This window comes from Takifugu flavidus, chromosome 1, assembly GCF_003711565.1.
Source record: "Takifugu flavidus isolate HTHZ2018 chromosome 1, ASM371156v2, whole genome shotgun sequence".
NCBI lineage: Eukaryota > Metazoa > Chordata > Actinopteri > Tetraodontiformes > Tetraodontidae > Takifugu > Takifugu flavidus.
Window position 1 is genome coordinate 28,168,159 of NC_079520.1, and position 20,858 is coordinate 28,189,016.

Sequence of the window (20,858 nt, forward strand, 5' to 3'; positions counted from 1 at the left end):
AAGCCAAACTCAGCAGCATCTTGAGCATTTTACAGCTCCTTTATTTCCGTTTCCAGCAGGTCGACATCAGAGCCTGGTTGGTGCTGGTTTAGCTTCAGCTGTACAGGTGTCTGAGCACAGGTGAATCACCAGGCGTACCTGGAGCACGTCACACGTGTCGGCCTTACAAGAGCATCTCCATGGTTACTACGTACATTCAACATCATAAAGCTTCTAATCATTAGGACCAGCAGTTACAGCTTCAAGTTCACCTGGTTACCGTGGCAACGAGCATCAGCACATCCACACAAACCTACTATGATTGTAGAATAATTAGCATAGTGCAGAAACCTTGATACATTTTAGCACCTTGAAACATTTTGGATTATTAGGCTGCAGCTGATTCACCCAAAACGGCGTCACTACTTTTATAAATAGTTCAGATCTGCAAACGATCACAAACGGCGTCGAACAACAACGTTTGGAAGCCTGGAAGTCTTCAAGTGGAGCATCCTGGAGCAGCAGCAGCGCAGGTAGGAAGCCCCTGGAGTGGTGAGAGGGTGGGTGAGAGGGGGGGTGAGTGTGTGTGAGCAGGGTGTGTGTGTGTGTGTGAGCAGGGCTACAGGCTGAGGTAGTGGTTTTCAGGCACTGGTGTTTCTGTGCGAGCGGATCCTCGGTGCAGCTGGTGTCGTTTCCTGCTCTGGTCTGAACACGTGCACGGCCGTCACGTTTCTGGGTGATTCTCATGCACTAAGGTGGGGGGGGGGGGGGGGGGCGTTCATGCTGCAGCAGGTGCGTCTCTGGACACTAACGTGGCGGCGCCGCCGGGCCGCCTCGGTTCTCCAGGACCTTCTTAGATTTCTGAATGTGTGAGAAGATCTGCTTGAAAAGTTTCTTGTACTCGGGCTGGTGCTCGTCCTCCAGGTCCGTCGGTGCGGCGCCGTCAGCGGTCTGGATGGACTTATGGCTCGCCCCGCCCGGCCCCGCCCCCTCCCGCGGCCCCGCCCCCTCCTGCGGCCCCCGGGGGCAGCGCTGCAGCAACTCCTCGTACTTGGCCTGCAGGGCGCTGTACTGGGCGTCCACCTCGTGGAGCAGCGAGATCCCGCGGGACTTCATCACCCCCGATCGACGCGCGCACGAGCACTCGTGGTCGTCGATCCTGCCGGGGGAGCCGGGCGCCGTCTGCGCCCCCCTCAGCAGCCGCTCGCTGCCCCAGCGCTTCAGGACTGAGGGCGCCTTGGCAGCTTTGGCCTCGCCGTCGTCCTCCAGGCCCACCAACATCGGGTTGGGCATCAGGTGGAGGCCGGCCCGGAGCGGCTGGAGGATTCCCAGAGCTGCCGGAGCTCCTCCACCTCCAGCTCCAGCTCAGCCACTCGGACCTGGACCAAGACAAAGCCTGAGATCAGCCAACGTTCTCCGTCAGTTCCATCGACCTCCTCGTAGCATAGCGTAGCGTAGCGTAGCTCTGTGTCCATCCACATAAATGTGCGTCCCACCTACCCGACAGGCCTCCATTCCAGACACCTGCTGCTCCAGCGCCGCATTTTCCCCGGTGAGCAGCTGGGCCTCACGCTGCAGCTCCTCCCTACGTGCACGCTCGCCGGCGAACTGGGTCTGGAGGGCCCGGAGGGAGTGCTGCAGCGACGCCCGCTCCTCCTCCCACCACGCCACCTCAGTGGAGTCGACGGCGTCCGGAGGCTCGTCCTCGTACCTGCAACAGTTCGGTGGCGTCAGGCCGGACGTCTGAGCAGCGCGTGCACGTGTGATAACGCGTGAACGTGCACGATAACGTGGAGCTGAACAAACACGAGCCTCAACCTCTGGGAACCAGAGCAGCGCTCCTGAATTTGAATGGTGCCTGAACACCAGGAGCCTGTGGATCATTAACGGGCCGCTTCAGTTCTGCTCACAGAACGTCTGTCTGAGCCTTTCTGACCCGTTTCAGGGTCCAAATAAACAGGTAGAAAAGTGGTTTTTGACAGCCGGTTCTGTATCGGTTCTGTTGCTCACAACCGACTCGGAATCTTTCTGCTGCTCCAGAGCTTCAGATGCAGGTGAAAGGTGAGAGAAGATCAAAAGATCAAAGCTCAGCAGAGAAATTCCACGCGTTTACAGCCGGAACATAAAAATAAAACTACAGAGATACAATCAGTGCTCCAAGTGTGTGTGTGTGTGTGTGTGTGTGTGTGTGTGTGTGTGTGTGTGTGTGCTGGTGTGTGTGTGTGCTGGTGTGTGTGTGTGTGCTGGTGTGTGTGTGTGTGTGTGTGCTGGTGTGTGTGTGCTGGTGTGTGTGTGTGTGTGTGTGCTGTGTGTGTGTGCTGGTGTGTGTGTGTGTGTGTGTGTTGGTGTGTGTAATCTCGTTATGACTTCGTAACATCAGATTAATGGGAACATTATTGATAAACCTGATCAGGCAGGTCTGAACGCAGCGAGGTGGAAGGCCAAAGTCCCACCCCATAAACACACGCACACACACGTGCACGCACACACACACAGCTGATAGAGGAGCTCCTCCAGGCCAGCGCTGGATCAGCACCCGGAGGAGGTGAAGCAGGATTTGCTGTTTCTCCACATGAAGGTTTAAAAAGCTTAAAGATCGAGAACGTCCCCGTCGTGGACGTCGCCCCCACAAAAGGCCGGTTACCATGGAAACCGCATGTGTCTGCTGGACGGCTGTAACGTCCCACCTGAGGGAATTCTGCAGCTCCTGCAGGCAGGACACGCTCCGGGCCCCCCGGGCCGCCCGCGGCTCCCAGTGGCGCCGGCCGGGACTCAACCTCACGTCCTCCAGCTGACGCTGCAGCTCGTCCACCTGCGTCTGCAGCAGCTCCACCGTCTCCATCAGGCTGGGGACAGAAGGGACACGTCAGGGCCCGGACCGGAGCGGCCCGGGTCCAGACTGGACCAAACCCCTTACCCCTGGATCTTCTGCTGCGCCGTCCTCTTGTCCAGAACCAGTTTGTGGTTGTTCTGCTCCAGTTCTCGGGCCGCCACGTCCAGCTGCTCGTAGACCTTCGCGTGCTGGTCGTTGACCTGCCGCAGGACGTCCACCTGCTTGGACAGGTACTGGAGACAGGAAACGGTTATTCTGCAAACGTCCAGAACCCACGTGGACGTGTGAGTGAAGACGTTATCATCTCCTCAGCCTGGACTCTTTGACCCGTCTTTATCTCATCAACACGCCTGTAATTAAGAGTGAACCTGGACGGCTCCCTGGCCCCTGGACACCCCCACCTTCATGTGGAGGGGTCCCATGAAGAGACCGGAGGGTTTGGGGGGTCCTCTGTGGCCAGGACGTGGGCTCCTCACCTCGATCTCCTGCAGCTGCTCCTGGTTGGAGGAGCACATCTGCTGCAGGCCCTGCTCCAGCTCCTTGTTCCTCTCCAGGAGGCTCTTCCCCAGCTCGGCTGCCAGCTGCAGGTCTGAGGGGAGACGGAGGGAGGTTCGGGTTAGAATGAGGGTTAGGAACCTTAACCTTAACCCCAACCTTAACCCCGACCCAGCACCGGCCCGTCCGGAGCTGCTGCCGAGGCTCGGACCTGATCAACCCTCGTTCCTGAAGGGCCACTGCTCACATTTTCCCCCATAAATCAACAACTCCGCACGTTTCCGGAGGATGCGCAAAGATCTGCAGAGCGTCATAAAACCAAAGAACCCACAACCTTCAGGGCGGAAACGGCGCCGGGCCTGAAACGACCCAGTCAGCAGCTCCGGCGGCCCTTCAACAACCTTGGGGGACTAAACGGAACGACGGGAAGTTAAACCGCTTTAGGAGAATCACGTATAAGGCGACAAATTGAGCCGACGGGGCACCTGCGCGGAGGAACGCGCGTGCTCTGTCATCTCATTCTCATCTCTGCCATTTGAATGTTAAACCTTGCGTGTTCATGTCAAAGGCTTCGGAGACAAAGAGTGTCGTGGACCGGTACCGTGCTCGAGGTCCTGCCTGTCGTACCACGGCTCCTCTTCCTTCAGCTCGAACTCCTCCTCCACGATCGTGTCCGTCAACATCTTCTCAGCTCTTTCAGCCACTTCCTGCAGCTTCTTTACGCTCCTTCTACAAAACCATGATGTGGAAGAATGAATCCAACGGAGCGTAAAGTGCAGTGACGCGCACGCCCGCAGCCGGCACCGGTGAGCGCTCACCTCAGGACGGCGATGACGGTGGTGCGTTCACGGTCCCGCTTCCGCTTTCCAATTTCAAGATAAAAGCTCCACTAATGCGGCCGGACGGTTTTAAGGCCTCAGAAAACGCACTTTATTCTCTACTCACCGCGATTAACAACTTTTATTCAAAGTTGTAAAATACGGCAGTTAAATTGGTTGTTTTGAAACGAATGAAAGTGAACTTAAATATGATCTGGAACGTGAAATCAAACGTAGCATGACTATTTTTTAGCCAATACAGACGGGTTGAATTTAATTAGTCTCTCAAACAAAAACCTTTATATTGGTATTTTGTTGCTTTATTCAGGTGGAGCTTCATTTAACCTGAAATCACACCTGTATTTTGTTCAGATCAGGATTTTGTGACCCACAGCGATGAACTTAACAACATAATTCTTTTTTTTAAAAAAAGATAACTTAAAACTCAAACCAATCACCAAGTTTCTAAAAGTTTACTTCAAATGAAATCATTCATTTAACAACCTACTCTTTTGCTTTCCTCCTTAAATCAATCCAGCACGTCTTGTTTTTATCTTGCGATAAGGCGACGTTATGACGTGCACGTCTCTCGTGACGTAATTACGCTCGTTGCCTGGAACTCCCGCAGTTTGGTCAGATTTGAACTAAACCGAGAATTTCAGTACATTTCAACTCATCGTTGACTAAAAGAAAAATATGCTTTTGTTTTGAAAGGCAAAAAGTGCGTTTCCGCTGCGCACCTGATTGAACTTCACTATTCTGCCGCACTTCTGGGTACCGCCGGTACCCTATAGCGACCACAAGGGGGCGCTGCGGGTCAAAAACCCTGCAGCACACAGAAAAGGGCGAAATACGAGAACAATAAATCCACAGCGGATCGAAAAGATCCTTTTCAGTCTCACATGAGCATCTAAGATCCATTTAATTATCATTTGAACGCACGTTTGTATTGATTGTATCAGATTATCACGTGCTAATCACACACACACCGTCCAAACGTCGTGACTGAGCAGGTTTGATGCTGCATATTTGCCTTTTGTGCTAATTGTCCTCCATTAAGACACCTTGTGGTTCCATCCACCCACATTCAGATCAGTTCCCTCACAAACTCGTTTCAGTCTCCAGGAAGGTTCCTGATGAGGAGCTGAGGAGGTTTTACATGGAGCTCTGACACAGACGGGAGGCGGGAGGACGTCGGCTGCCTCATGGCTGAAGCAGCAAACTGTGTGTCGATGCTCCGCAGCCTCCAGATCTGGAGATGGAGGATGAGAAGCTCCTCACCAGGAGACACAACCTGTGTGTTCTGAGTGTTAATAGGAACAAACGGCTCTGAAAAGGTCACCGTGACGCTAACAGGCGTAAATGCTGAGCTGAAGCTTGATGTTGTCCCTCAGGACAGATGGAGACTCTTCCTGGCCCAGCATCAGCATCCTGGCGTTAGCGTTTAGCATTAGCATGAGCGGGCTTTGGCGCCGCCTCAGCAGAACCCCCCCAAAAAAGCTGCATCTTCATCTTAACCTCTGGGTCAATCATCCGTCCAGTGAAACGCTGAGTCGGAGCCTCCGGAGGTTCCTTCAACAGGAGGGGCCGCGGCCCAGAGAGCTGCTTCCCCTCTCTGCTCTGGCTCAGAGGGGAACCGAGGAGCCGGGGCCTCTCTGCAGGTCCTGGGCCTCACTGTGACCCCCCACTCTCACCACCATTTAAACCACCAGAACCCCCCCCCCCCGATGCCCTCTGGCTGCCAGCAAAGGGGGAGAGATGAACTGGAAATTGGAATATTACAGAGGAGAGTGAGAAGAGACAGGATGATGAGCAGCGCCCCCCCCGGCCGTGCCCCCCCGGCCGTGCCCCCCCCAGCCGTGCCCCCCCCCCCCCCCCCCCCAGTAAAGAGCTTCCTGCTGTCAGGCTCATTAGAAGGAGGCAGTTTAAGGACAAATGTGCATCTCTGCTGGTGCGTTTCCATACCAACCGTCTCATCTCTGCAGGCTGAATCCTGGTGAATGTTGGAGGTGGGAGGAGGCCAAGGAGAAGCTGGAGACGGGAGTAATGGGATGGAACTTCATCGCACGCGTGCACGCAGTAATAGAACAAAGCGTGCACGTTTGGGGGATCTTAGACAGCCAGAAACCATCATGAACCTGGTCCAGCAGCAGCTTCTGGAGCCTCCCTGCTCTGTTACTGCACCCTCTTTTGTTCTGGACACACACACACACACACACACACACACACACACACACACACACACACAGAAGCTCATATGTGATCCAACTGGAGAGCTGGCATCCTGCTGGCTTTTGCAAACGCCTGGTTGTCATGGCAACATGGCAGTAACTCCTGTGTGTGTGTGTGTGTGTGTGTGTGGTGTGTGTGTGTGTGTGTGTGTGTGTGTGTGTGTGATTAAGGAGACAAAGATCCTTGCTGAGCCAAACAAGCACTCAGGGTTTGAGCCTGCAGCCGCTATCACTTTACTATTGGGCCCACGTTGTTATTACACTATTACAATGTAATAAACAGGAATCTGGAGACGCAGACGTGCAGTTAAGATGGCGGCGATACGACCGATATTGGATGTGGATGAAAGATAAACTTTTAATCTGCAAATGCAAACATCAAAGGCGCCGTTGGCAGGAGGAGCTTCCAAACTTAATAAGAAAAGTTTCATTTCGGCGCTAATCCCCCCCCCCCCCCTTCCCCCCGGGGCTTGTGGGTAAAACAAAACCTCTGTGAAGTGGAATGAATTTAGCTAATCTCTGTCAGCTCCGGGGGGCTGGAAGAGGAGGAGGAGGAGGAGGAGGAGGAGGAGGAGGAGGAGGAGGAGAGGAGGAGGAAGAGGAGGAAGAGGAGGAGGGGGGAGAGGAGGAGGGGGGAGAGGAGTGAGGAGGAGGAGGAGGAGGAGGAGGGGGAGGAGGAGGAAGAGGAGGAAGAGGAGGAGGGGGGAGAGGAGGAGGGGGGAGAGGAGGTGAGGAGGAGGAGGAGGAGGAGGGGGGAGAGGAGGAGGGGGGGGGAGAGGAGGTGAGAGGAGGAGGAGGAGGGGGAGGAGGAGGAAGAGGAGGAAGAGGAGGAGGAGGGGGGAGAGGAGGTGAGGAGGAGGAGGATGCTAAGATGCTAAGTGCATCAGTCACATGACCCGAGAAGATTCAGAAGATCAAACTAGCCGCTAGGCTAACGGTGTCTCCGTCCTCAGGCAGCAGCAGGACCAACGAGACCAGATGTTGCTGCCTTTGGTAGCTAGCTTAGCTTAGTTTAGCTTAGCTTAGCTTAGCTTAGCTTAGCTCCTCAACCACCTGAGGAGCACCATCAGGAGGTCAGGAGCTGATCAGATTCCATTTATTCCTCAAGGTTCTGCTGGATCGGAAGGATCCACTCCGAAGTCCTGGGCAGCACTTTGGCAGAAGCTCCTCAGACGTGAGGCCAGAACATCTTCAGCTGCCCTAATGGTGGAAATGAGCTGAGCCATGAAACAACGAGGAAGGGGATCCACTGGATCCACTGGATCCATCAGATCCATCAGACCCATCAGAACCATCGGATCCATCAGATCCATCGGATCCATCAGACCCATCGGATCCATCAGATCCACTGGATCCAGACCCATCGGATCCATCAGACCCATCAAATCCATCAGACCCATCAGATCCATCAGACCCATCGGATCCATCAGACCCATCAGACCCATCGGATCCATCAGACCCATCGGATCCACCAGATCCATCAGATCCACTAGATCCAGACCCATCGGATCCATCGGATCCATCAGACCCATCAAATCCATCAGACCCATCGGATCCATCAGACACATCGGATCCATCAGATCCACTGGATCCAGACCCATCAAATCCATCAGACCCATCAGATCCATCAGACCCATCGGATCCATCAGACCCATCAGACCCATCGGATCCATCAGACCCATCAGATCCACTAGATCCAGACCCATCGGATCCATCGGATCCATCAGACCCATCAAATCCATCAGACCCATCGGATCATCAGACCCATCAGACCCATCGGATCCATCAGATCCATCGGATCCAAATCACTGATTATTTCTTTGGGATGGTGGATCTAAGGAAGCTGATCTGGTCTCTTTTAATGACAGTGGAGGAATCATGAATCCTGTAAATAAAGGCGAAGTCAAAGAAGAATCACGCAGCGCGCGCGTGTGGGAGAGAGAGCGAGAGAGCGAGAGAGGGGGGGAGGGGGGGGTAGAGAGAGAGGGGGGGGTAGAGGGGGGGGGGGTAGAGAGAGAGAGGGGGGGTAGAGCGAGAGGGGGGGGGGGGGGGGTAGAGAGAGGGGGGGTAGAGAGAGAGAGAGAGAGAGGGGGGGTAGAGCGAGAGGAGGGGGGGGGTAGAGAGATTGATATTTTGCAGAGCTCAACATTATTGCAGCCACAATCCGCCCGTGCGTGTCTCTGTGCCGCGCCCTGTCTGTGCGTGAAAGCCACGCGCAGCCTCACGCCCGCGTCACGCCTCGCTCTCCGGCAGCGGGACGAGCTGCTCCACGTCGCCGACAGGTTGGACCGAGATGGGAGCGGAGGGACGGTTCTGCTGGCTCTGACACGGACGCGCTGGCGGGGACGATGGTTCGGAGCGGCCGCGGAATGTTGCGCCTGATCGGAACCGCCTGCCTTTGGCTGCCCCTGTTGGCCGAGGTAGGTGCCCCCCCCCCACGCTGCTGCCGCGGCTGGTGGTGGTGGTGATGGTGGTGATGATGGTGGTGATGATGATGATGATGATGATGTGATGATGATGATGATGATGATGATGATGATGGTGGGTTGATTTTTCACCGCGACCTGATTTTGCTGACCTGAGCTAAAAACCCTTTAATGAACTCGACGGCGAAAGAGGCTCATCAGGAGCTCCGAGGTTCTCCGGGTGTGTGTGTGTGTGTGTGTGTGTGTGTGTGTGTGTGTGTGTGTGTGCGTGTGTGCGTGTGTGTGTGTGTGTGTGTGAAACATCACAATAATCTGCCTTTTACACCAATTTTAACCGACCTTTTAAACATATTATCAATTACAGTGGACTCGGCCACTAACGAGTGTGTGTGGTGTGTGTGTGTGTGTGTGTGGGGGGGGGGGGGGGGGGTATCATGGGGGTATCATGGGGGCATCAGGGTCCTGTGGGTGGTTGCAGCCTGTCACTGACGAGAGCGGCGCCTGTTGTCAGGAGCTTCTGTGATCAGGTGACAGAAGGTTGAGCAGCAGCTCCTGAAGGTGGTCGAGGCTCAGAGCAGCACGATGAGGAGGAGAAGCTTCATCATGCTGCTCTGGTGTCCTGCTTCAGTGTCAAGTTCACCTCCACTAGAGGGGAGCAGCACAGCCCCACAGTATTACAGCGTCACACCATCACAGCAGCACAGCCTCACAGTATTACAGCGTCACACCATCACAGCAGCACAGCCCCACAGTATTACAGCATCACACCATCACAGCAGCACAGTATCACAGTATTACAGCATCACACCATCACAGCAGCACAGCCCCACAGTATTACAGCATCACACCATCACAGCAGTACACCATCACAGCAGCACACCATCACACTATCACAGCAGCACAGCCTCACACCATCACACTATCACAGCAGCACAGCCGCACACCATCACACTATCACAGCAGCACAGCCGCACACCATCACAGCTTCACACCATCACAGCAGCACAGTATTACAGCATCACAGCTTCACACCATCACAGCAGCACACCATCACAGCAGCACAGTATCACACCATCACAGCAGCACACCATCACACTATCACACCATCACAGCAGCACAGCAGCACAGTATCACACCATCACAGCAGCACAGCGTCACACCATCACAGCAGCACAGCAGCACCATCCCCCAACAGTTTAAAGCCGACACCGTTTAAAACCATTTGAACTGCATCTGAACACTAATCCCGAGGAAAACACTCATTCTGGGTTTGATCGACAACATGAAACCAGTCAAGTTGATCAAACGTGGTCACCATGGCGACGGAGCCTCCGAGAATCAGAGCAGCAACAGAAACAGCAGAGCTTCGTTTTAATCTGTCGGAACTGGAAATCAAATAAAACATCTTTACACTCTTCTGCCTGCTGAGCAGAAGAGTGTGTGTGTGTGTGTGTGTGTGTGTGTGTGGTGTGTGTGTGTGTGTGTGTGTGTGTGCTCCGTCACAACGTTCAGAACCTCAGGTGATGCTCCCTCTCTTCCTGTGCAGGTGGTGGCTGACGACTCTTATCTGAACCAGGTGCAGGACTCAGGTAAGACGGAGGCGGCGCTCTCGTCGCCCCATCGTCCCTTTGTCACCACGTCCTCTTCCTCCTCCTCCTCCTCTTCATCACCCCCCCCCCCCCCCCCCGTGTTTATTGCTGCTGGTGTCTTTCCAACCCCGGCGGGGGAGGAGGCAGCGATGGGGGTGGGGCCACCGCCGCCGCCGCCGCCGCCGCTGCTGCTCAGATGAGAAGAAACTCCACATTTATGCAGATTTCACCCCCCAACACGAGTCGTTAGGAACCGTGTCAAACACTCATTGTTGCCGGGAAATGGATTAGAAGAGCGGAGACTGAGCGTTCCCATGGCGATGGGCAGAGTCCCGCTGTTGTGAGGATGAGGAGGGAGTGTGTGAGCGTGTGTGTGAGGTTGTGTGACTATGTGGGGGTGTGTGTGAGGTTGTGAGGGTGTGTGGGAGCGTGTAAGGGTGTGTGTGAGAGTGTGAGGGGGTGTGTGAGCGTGTGAGAGAGTGTGTGAGGTTGTGAAGGTGTGTGGGAGTGTGCGAGGGTGTGTGTGTGTGTGTGTGAGGGTGTGTGTAAGAGTGTGTGTGAGAGTGTGTGATAGTGTGTGAGGGTGTGTGAGGTGTGCGGTTGTGAGGGCGTGTTTGTGAGTGTGTGTGAGGGTGTGTGTGTGTGTGTGTGAGGGCGTGTTTGTGAGTGTGTGAGTGTGTGTGTGAGGGCATGAGTGTGTGTATGTGTGAGAGGGTGTGTGTAAGAGTGTGTGTGAGACTGAGGGTGTGTGTGTGTGTGAGGTTGTGTGTGAGATTGTGTGTGCGGTTGTGAGGACGTGTTTGTGAGTGTGTGTGAGTGTGTGTGTGAGGGCGTGAGTGTGTGTGTGTGTGCGAGGGCGTGAGTGTGCTTCAGTTGCGTAACGCTACATCAAAGACTCATCAAAGGCTCAACGGTTTATTTCCTTCTCAGATCACTTTCATCTTCATCATCTTCATCGTCCCAGAATGACACCGCTCAGTTTGTCCCAGCAAACACGTCCTCCCCTGTCCCAGCTGGACCAGTCCTCCAGCGGGGGCGTACTGGTCACAGTGGGGGTCGCAGGGCGGGGGCGCTGGAGGCCGAGCGGCTGACGCTCTGCAGGTAGGAGGAGCAGAGCGTCAGCCGGGTCCCGGTGAAGCGCAGCAGCACCTGCAGCAGCGACACCGACTTGCTCACTGACTTCCAGGCTCGCTCCATCTCCACGTGTCTGTTGAGGGTGAAGCTGGACAGGTCGGTGGTTTGTGGGAGGGCGGACTTGTTCTGGAAGTTCTGGAGGAACTGAAACGGGTCTTTGGTGTGTTGGAGCTCCTCCAGCTTCACGCTGGCCTCCCTCAGCGCGGCGAGCTCCGCCTCCACGCCGCTGATGAACCCCGCCGCCTCTTCATCAGCCACCTTCTGCCTCCTCTCCATCTCCTCTATCAGCTCCGTTATGCTGTTCTGGATCTTCAGGACCAGCCTGGTCAGGTCCTGCAGGTCCTGCAGGCTGTCCCGGATCACGCCTTTGGTCTCCGCCGTGCTCCCGGTCACCGACTCCCTCACGGCGCCGATCTTCTGCAGCCGCTCCCGGACCATCTGCTGAGCTCTGCTCTGGATCTGCACCAGCAGGACTCTCATCTCCGTGTGCGCCTGTTGCGTGGAGACGACGTTGTGGTGCACGTGTGACCTGGAGCAGACGTGGCAGAGCAGAGACATGTCGGTCTTACAGAAGAGGGCGACCGGCCCGCCGTGCTCGGGACACACCCGGTCCTCCAGGGCGCTCACGGGCTGGATCAGGGTGTGCCTCTTCAGCCCGGCGGCGCGGCGATGCGGCTCCAGGTGAGGCTCGCAGTAGGACGTGAGGCACTGCAGACAGGACCAGGCCGCTTCCTGCTGGAGGTCGGTGCACACGTCACACAGCACCGCGCTGGACGCCGCACGCACGTCCCCCCCCGGGCTCCAGCTCTGGTCGTCGGGGGCGTGGAGCGTCAGGAACTGTGACGTCACCTCCGAGATGAAGGTGTTGACCCTGAGGAGCGGCCGGAAGGCGAACAGCTCCTTGCAGACGGGACAGAGGCAGAGCAGCGCGCTGTTCCAGCAGGTCGTGATGCAGGACATGCAGAAGTTGTGTCCACAGGGGGTGGAGACGGGGTGGACGAAGACGCTCAGGCAGATGGGGCAGAGCAGCTGGTCCTCGCTGATCAGGCTGTTTCTGAAGGCCATCTCTGGAAACACAGCAGGAACAGTGAGATGGAAACTGAGTTACCGCGGCAACCGTCCTACTGAGGACCTGACCTCTGACCCGGAGTCCTCAGAGTTCGGATCTTGTTCAGGGAGCAGTAGATGCACGACGTCTTCACGTTGGAGTCGGTCTTGGTTCTGCTCGTCGCCCAGCGTGGTTGGAGCGAGAAGCTCGGACAGCGTTGGAGTTGTAATGTGTCGCTTTGAATCAAAGCTCCGCTGATCTTTGATGGTTGAAGGATCAAAGGTTCAAGGCCTGAGCGGAGCGGGCTGGTCACATGACCATGCTGGGGCCGATGGGAGGGGCCTGAACTGAGGGCTGAACGCCGCTCCGCTCTGCAGGTTCTGAATGCATCTTCACCCCGGGACGGTTGGGGACGCCTAATCAATCCTTAATCAGCCACCTGGACGCCTAATCAATTAATTTGGTCTTTTTTATTGTCTCTTTCACTGTAGAGCACGAAGAATAAAAGGTGCTTGTGTGCATTGATGGCGTTCTGTAACTAACGGCAACACCATGTTCCAGCACCAGAGGCGCGCACACACACCCCCCCCCCACACACCCACACACACACACACACACGTGCAGGTTCTGGTGGTTCTGTGATGACTGCACCATTAGCGTGGGGATGCAGCAGCTGGACGCGTCCACGTCTCACCGTCACTTCCTGTTGTTCTGTCTGACCTGAATCCGTCTGCTTTCATCCCAAACATCTTCTTGCTCTCTCCGTGCATCACATGTGCCCCCCCCCTTCTCTTTGTGCAGCACCTCTGTCCTGCTCCCAAGGATTCACAGAACTGGGCTACTACAATGGAACCGTGTCCCAGACGGACTCTGGCGCCCCCTGTCTGAAGTGGACAGAGTTTCCCGACTACGTCATGCAGTACCCGGGCCGGGGGCTGGGGGACCACAGCTACTGCAGGAACCCAGACCGGGAGTCCAACCCCTGGTGCTTCTTCAGACAGAACTCTGGAGCCATCGGCTGGGCCTACTGCGACTGCCACCAGGGTACGCCACCCAGAACCGACCAGAACATTTGTGATCAGAGAAAAAGACCAAAGAGGGATGCTGTGCGTTGCAGGTGCTGTGCGTCTGGTGGGCGGGCCCTCGCCCGGCCGCGGCCGTGTGGAGGTCTACCTGAGCAGCCAGTGGGGGGCCGTGTGCGACTCTCACTGGTCCGACAGGGACGCCAGCGTGATCTGCAGGCAGCTGGGACTCAGGTGGGTCAGGTGGCTGTTCCTGGATCTGCTCCTGCACGCGTGACCTTCCTTTGTCCCAACAGCGACATCGGCACGGCGCTCAAACACTCCCAGTTCGGCTCCGGCTCCGGACTCTTCCACTATGAGCGCCTGGGTTGCCGCGGAGACGAAAACAGGCTGAGTAGCTGCAGGAGCCGGACCTTTGTCACTGGAGACTGTAGCCATGGCAACGAGGCGGCTGTTGTGTGCGCCCCGCCAGAAGGTGAGCGTAACCTCTAAATAAGCCCCTCCCAGTCGACACACCTGCATCTCTCCCTTTTCCAAACGTCGCGCACACGCCGCAGTTCCAGATAAATCCACAGGGGGCAGCGTTGAGCAGCAGTGGTGGGATCAGCGTCATAAAGAAGAAGAATTAGCAACGTTTGACCTCCATCGTGTCTCTCCATCTGCTCTCAGGCAGCGGCCCCCCTCTGCGACTGGTCGGAGGGGACGAAGACTTTGAAGGACGCGTGGAGGTGTTTCACGCAGGAAGGTGGGGCACCGTCTGCGACGACCAATGGGACGACAGCGACGCCGAGGTGGTCTGCAGACAGCTGGGGTTTGGGTAGGTCCAGCACGTCCAGCACGTCCAGCACGTCCTGCATGTCCAGCACGTCCCGCACGTCCAGCCCCTCATGCTCCACGTCCTCGTGCACAGTATTCCACGTGCTGAGGGAACATTATCCAATGAGTCCCCCTCAAAGACAGTTCAGTGTCTCCTGATGTTCCTCACAGGAGGAAACGTCTCACGTCTTTGAGGGACAAACAGCCATGAAGTCGCTGCTGGGGGAGAAACTTCACCTGTGTTCAACACAACGCTGCGTTTCAGCTCCTCAAACACCGTGGGAAATCTCGCCGTCTGAACACGGCTGCGTTGTGACACAGAGCTTGAAGTTTGTCCCAAAACCAGCGTTTTGTGTTTGTTGTGTCCATCATTCTTACTGTTCCCTTCAGTTTTCCTTTCGTCCTCAAGTATTTACACTATTTTCACTTTGATCTCTTGGATTTTCATAAGCGTTTTTGTGGTGAAACCAACATTCGTTTACGCCTTTGTGGGATCCAGGGACACAAACAACAGTGATTTTATATTCTTGGCTGTGATAAATAAATAATGGAAGCAGCTGATTCCTCCCAGCAGCTCTTCATTATTTATCAGTAGGAGTCGTTTTTAGACATCTGTTAGCACTGGCATCTGTTAGCGATAGCATCTGTTAGCATTTGCTGGTGTCAACAGCCTGTGAGTTGGGATGCTAACATGGGATGCTAACATGCTACAGTCAAGAGAGGAGCTCATTAACTGCACTTGTTCGCATTTTAACGCGAAAGGATCCAAAGCATAATGTATAAAAACACACGGTGTGTGTGTGTGTGTGTGTGTGTGTGTGTGTGTGTGTGTGTGTGTGTGTGTGTGTGGTGTGTGTGTGTGTGTGTGTGTGTGTGTGTGTGCTGTAGGGGTGTGGCCAAGGCCTGGTCCTGGGCTCACTTCGGTCAGGGTTCCGGCCCAATCCTGCTGGATGCTGTCAGGTGCACGGGAAACGAGCTCTTCCTGGATGAGTGTTCCCATGGCAACTGGGAGCAACACAACTGCGACCACATGGAGGACGCTGGGGTGTCCTGCAGCCCCTACACAGGTACACACACACACACACACACACTCGGAGCACCGGTGCGGTGAGAGCTGGTTTCATGGCTGCCCACGTGGTTGCAGACGGGGTGGTGCGCCTGGTGGGAGGAGACAGTCCCTGGGAGGGCCGACTGGAGGTGCTCCACAACGGCGACTGGGGGACGGTGTGTGACGACCACTGGTCCCAGCAGCACGCGCAGGTGGTCTGCAGACAGCTGGGCTACAGGTGCACGACCAGACCCACCAGCAAAGATCTCTCACGCTGGAATTGTGAAAAGGAACGCGCGGTGCCTTTGTCCATCCCCAGGGGTCGAGCTGAAGCGGTGCTGGACGGGACGTTTGGCGAGGGCGTCGGTCTGATCCTGCTGGACGACGTCCACTGTGAGGGAACGGAGACGTCCCTGCTGGACTGTCCTCACGGGATCTGGGGTCGGACCGACTGCTCCCACGGCGAGGACGTGGCCGTGCGCTGCAGGGGACGATCCAGCCAGGAGACAAACGAGGTGCCCGCCATCTCCCCCGCCACAGGTAAGCAGGAAGTGGGACGTCCCACGTCTTCTGTCTCGCCATCAGCCTGTCCTGCATGCAGAGGTCCAAACCATCCTCCAGCTCCAGGGTTCCTGATGCTGTGGCAGATTGAAGCGTCCTTCTGTCCTCCCGGGGGGTCCTGCACCTCCTGGAGACTTTAGAATGCCAAGACAACCCCCAGGAGGACGCTGGGACGAGCGTCCACACACCCGCATGAATGGGAATGTTGCTCTTTGTCCCGCCAGGTCCTCTGGTGCGCCTGGTCGGCGGCGGCGGCAGGAAGGAGGGGCGAGTGGAGGTCTATCTCCATGGCGACTGGGGAAGTATTTGCGACTCGGGCTGGAACGACCTGAACGCGGCTGTGGTCTGCAGACAGCTGGGACACAGGTGGACAAAAATGTCACATGTCTCCTGAGGTTGAGCAGCACAAACTGATGCAGGGACGCTTCCTGTCCTCAGTGGCGCGGCGCTGGCGGCCGGAGGCTTCGGTCAGGGGAAAGGTCCCATCCACCTGGACCAGGTGAGGTGTACGGGGAAGGAGGAGTTCCTGGGGGAGTGTCCCTCACTGGGGCAGGACGTCCAGGGCTGCAGACGCAGGAGGGACGCGGGGGTGAAGTGTGACGTCACGCCGCAGGAGTCGGCGCCTCCGGTCCGACATCATGAGCGGAGCTGTGGGCTGAGGAAGCTGGTGGAGGAGGAGGACGAGAAGAGGAAGCAAGGGGAGGACGTGGTCAGGTAGGACCTCGTCCACTCTGAGCGCTGTCCTGGAGTAACAGAGACGGGGTGTTCAGGAACCAACTGTGGTTCTATTGGTGGAACCACGGCTGTTGCTACCTGGAGGGTTTATGGTCTTATTTAAAAGAGAAACTTTCATTTGTTGGAGGACACAATTGTCCTGAAGGGGACAACATGTCAACGTGTTGCCGAGTTGAAACCTAATTAAATGTTGAGGTAATTAAAGGAACAAAGTGTTCTGGAAATAAGGAATTATAGTTATCTCATGGTTTCTACCATCCTTTCTTTAACCTAATTGAAGACTAGTGAATCTTTGAGTCAAACTTGGTCATAAAAATGCTGAAGTTGCGTTAAAATCAGATCTTTTACTCAAAGTGTCTCTTAACGTGTCATTTCCCGGTGTTTTCCGCCATCTAGCGGCCAGTTTGGGTAATGCGCCAGCTTTAGTTTTAAACGATGCGGTTTTAATTTCTAAAAATCCTCCAGTTTTTAGGGACAGAACCAAAAAGGTCAGATGTTAATGCTATAAATAAGAGGCAATAATAGGTTTACTGGCCGTTTTAAACAGCTGTAGTTTTGGTTTTGCTCTTTCATTAGGACCTCCTGGCCCTGGCAGGTGTCGGTGTGGCTCCAGTCTCAGGACCAGGACCAGGACCAGGACAGCGGTCCGGTCTGCAGCGGGACCCTGATCAGCCCCTGCTGGGCCCTCACGTCTGCGTCCTGCATCAGCAGGTGACCGACGCCGGCGTCACCCTCGCCGCGCCCTCACAATCCACCTTCTCACCCTTGGCGCTTCCTCCAGGTTCGGCAGCGACTCGTCCATGCTGGTGGTGCGGGTCGGCGCCTCGGAACGGACCCTGCGGCCGGAGACGGTGGTGGTTCACCGCAAGTTCAAAGGGCAGAGCGGCGGCCATGATCTGGCTCTGCTGAAGCTACCCAGCTCAAAAGGTCACTGTCTGACCTTTGAACCCTTCACCAACGCCGCATGCCTTCCTCCCGCAGACACGCCGCCGGAGACAAAGACCCCCTCGTCTTGTGTCGTCATAGTTACCGCCGGCTGGACAGGACCCGGTAGGTCTCACTAATCTGGTTTTGCTTCGCGTTGATGCTGCTGGTGACCCTCCTCCCACCCTCCTCTCTCCCAGACTCTATTCTGGCATCCTGGGTCTCTCTCATGTCGTCATGGCGATGCAAGAAGCGCTATGGCAACAGCTACTCCAGCCACGGCACCCTGTGCGCTGGCAGCCCTCCAGACACCAGCCTCCTCCGTGACGACGGTTGCCAGAGCAACTCCGGAGGCGGGCTGTTGTGTCAGGAGGAGTCGGGTCGGTGGGTCCTGGCCGGGCTGGTCGCCGGGGGTCACGGCTGCGGCGCCGCTTCCTCGCCGTCGCTCTACACGCGCGTCAGCCGCTTCCGGGGCTGGATCGACGAGGTCATGGACCAGCGGGGGGAGGGGCCGCGCTCGCACGCCAGCACGCCAGACAGGGACGCGACGCCCACGCACGAGGAACACGCGCACGGCGAGTTCGACCACGATCGCCTCCACGCGCAGAGCGAGCTGAGACGCACGGGACAGGAAACAAACGAGATCACCCACGTCGGAGGAACACACACGCCTCGCTCACACCCCCCTCAGCACGCTCACACACACGCGAGGCACACACACTCTCGCCGTGACACGAACACACCAACGCTGGAGTGATGGAGGCCGTCGGCGGACCACCTGTGCCCCGTGACCACCTGAGGAAAAGGAAGGTGTTTCAGAATTCAGCTCATCTTAAATCTAAATCTGCGTGCGTGTGTGTGTGCGTGTGTGTGTGTGTGTGTGTGCGTGTGTGTGCGTGTGTGTGCGTGCGTGAGGTGAGCCGTGTGGGCACAACCCATCCGTGCTGCCAGGAGCGTGTGGGTGAACGGCGGCGAGCTTCAGCCCACTTCAGGCTGCAACGTTCAGGACGTATCAGAAGAAGAATAATAAGCAGCCTAAGCTTTGCGTTTCCATGGCGACAGAATGCGAATATTGTGTGGATTTTTCTCAGATGGTCACACAAGAATCTATGCTAAAACTTACTCCCGCTCTCCACCGCAAGATGTTTAGCAACGTGCTACGGGTGGAGCGGGCTAGCCGCACGTCACCAGTGAGTTTAGGTTCGTCCCCAAATCTTTGCAATTAACTTTCATAAAAACATCAGATAAATCTGAGAGGGCTGCCGCATCATAACTTCAGTGCTGAGAATCCGCTGTGAGGATCACACCAGTGGTTTTTGCCATCCAGCATTGATGTCAAATTGATACGATGAGAAGAAAGCGACGTGTCAGGGATGCATCAAAGATCAAAGCCTTTATGGTCATTAACTTGTATAGTCAGAAACCTGCTTCAAAGCCATCGACAGTTGATGATCCGTACATGATCCTTTTGTACGGATGTGATAGATAACTAGATCCTTAGTTTAGATGTTGTCTGGTCTGTTGTGCGCTGATCAGTTGCGTGATCTAACCACCAGAGGGCGACATCGCCCCCTTTCACAGGGCTGATTACGTCACTCTTCCTTTTTCTACTTTGTGCTTTGATCTTCTGTGAACCGCTGTGTTCTGTGTCGTGAAGCATCTTCAACCTGCGACCCCCCCGTCGCTGTAATCCTGTAAATAAACCCCGTCTGTGTGGCCCCCTCCCAGCAGAAGTGATGGTTGAACATGCAGATCCTGGAGGTTGTCGGGATCGTTTTGGCGCGCGTGTGCGCGCGCGCGCGCGGCGCGAAAGGCCTGTTTTATCCATTCTAATCCCATCAGCTGTTCCTCGGTGTAACATTCTGAATCATGTTGAGTATTAAAACATTAATCTGGTTAAAAATAAGCCGTCTGTGTCCTCAGTCCTGCACAAACCACACAAATGAGCAACATTATGACAAGATCGGCCACAAAAGGTTTCAGAAGAGACAACGTGCGCAGCTGTTGCTCTCCTGAGCCGCGCTAATCTTTCCTTTTGTTTTGAGAGCCCCCCCAGAAATATCAGGGATGGGGGCCTCACTGTTGGCAGCCTGATTTATAATGAGCATAACTGAGTCAACGTTGTGGAAATGATAAATTAGCTGCTCCAGCAAAGACCAAGCGAGTTCACACTCACAAAATACACATTTTAGGTGTAAATCCAGTTCTAAATGTTGCAAAAGTGAGCTCAGCTAATGGGACAGGCTAGCATTAGCAGCTACGGGGGGGACCCACCTGAATATTTACCTTATTTCTCAGCACCAAAGTGTTAGAAACATTTCCTCCTCACACAGCACACGTCCAGGAAGTGACCTCGTGGTTTGCAGCAGGACTTCCTGCAGGAGGACGTCAGCGCACCTGTGGCCTCGTCGATCCACCTGTGAGCGGCGGAGGCTTCAGCGACAGGACGGGGAGTCAAAATAACCCCCCCACGTCCTCTTTGGGAGCTCCTCTCACAATAACAACAGGTATTTACTGCTGCAGGTGAAGCTGCAGGTTCTGACCCGAGGTTCTGGGCCTCCACACGCAGCAAAGCCGGGATCAGCGGGATTATCGTCCACGCTTTGGTCCATACATCTGAAACCCAAGACTGGCGGCTCCTCTTTCCGCCCAAAGATCAAAGCGATGATCCGTAACCGGAGAATTCTCCTCAGCAGCAGCGAAGAACTCGTCAGTTGTTGTTCACACATGTGCCAGCAGGGGGCTACGCTAGCTCAGTAGCTCTGTTAGCTTTAGCTCCGCCCACCGAGGCCTCGTCCAGGTCGCACGAGCCGTGACCTCCACCTCCATGAGGCAGCTGTGATAAACCACTGGTACCGCTGGGAAAAACCAGCCAAAACTGGTTTTGATGGGAGGGTTCTGGTTCTAGTCCAGCCACAGCTCAACATTCACACTGGGGATTAACAAACTGGTGTAAAGTACGTTTCAGCCAGAGGTCAGAGAGAGCCAGAGGTCAGAGAGATCCAGAGGTCAGAGAGATCCAGGGGTCAGAGGTCAGAGAGATCCAGAGGTCAGAGAGATCCAGGGGTCAGAGGGATCCAGGGGTCAGAGAGATCCAGGGGTCAGAGGTCAGAGAGATCCAGGGGTCAGAGGGAGTCAGAGGTCAGAGAGATCCAGAGGTCAGAGGTCAGAGAGATCCAGGGGTCAGAGGGATCCAGGG

The 20,858-nt window shown here is 55.6% G+C and overlaps 1 protein-coding gene and 1 pseudogene across 1 annotated transcript; one reads left to right on the top strand and one right to left on the bottom strand.

Moving 5' to 3' along the window:
- Positions 1–15: 15 nt before the first annotated feature.
- On the bottom strand, positions 16–4,348 carry LOC130533047 (cerebellar degeneration-related protein 2-like; annotated as a pseudogene).
- Positions 4,349–8,482: 4,134 nt separating this feature from the next.
- si:ch73-127m5.1 (neurotrypsin) lies at positions 8,483–19,565 on the top strand. The gene is made up of 14 exons (XM_057045706.1): positions 8,483–8,776; positions 10,329–10,371; positions 13,355–13,597; positions 13,671–13,809; positions 13,872–14,050; positions 14,245–14,392; positions 15,280–15,458; positions 15,536–15,677; positions 15,759–15,979; positions 16,225–16,366; positions 16,439–16,714; positions 17,312–17,446; positions 17,517–17,785; positions 17,860–19,565. The coding sequence occupies exons 1-14, from the start codon at positions 8,705–8,707 to the stop codon at positions 18,414–18,416; spliced, it is 2,745 nt and encodes a 914-aa protein (XP_056901686.1). The 5' UTR covers positions 8,483–8,704; the 3' UTR covers positions 18,417–19,565.
- The last annotated feature ends 1,293 nt before the right edge of the window (positions 19,566–20,858 follow it).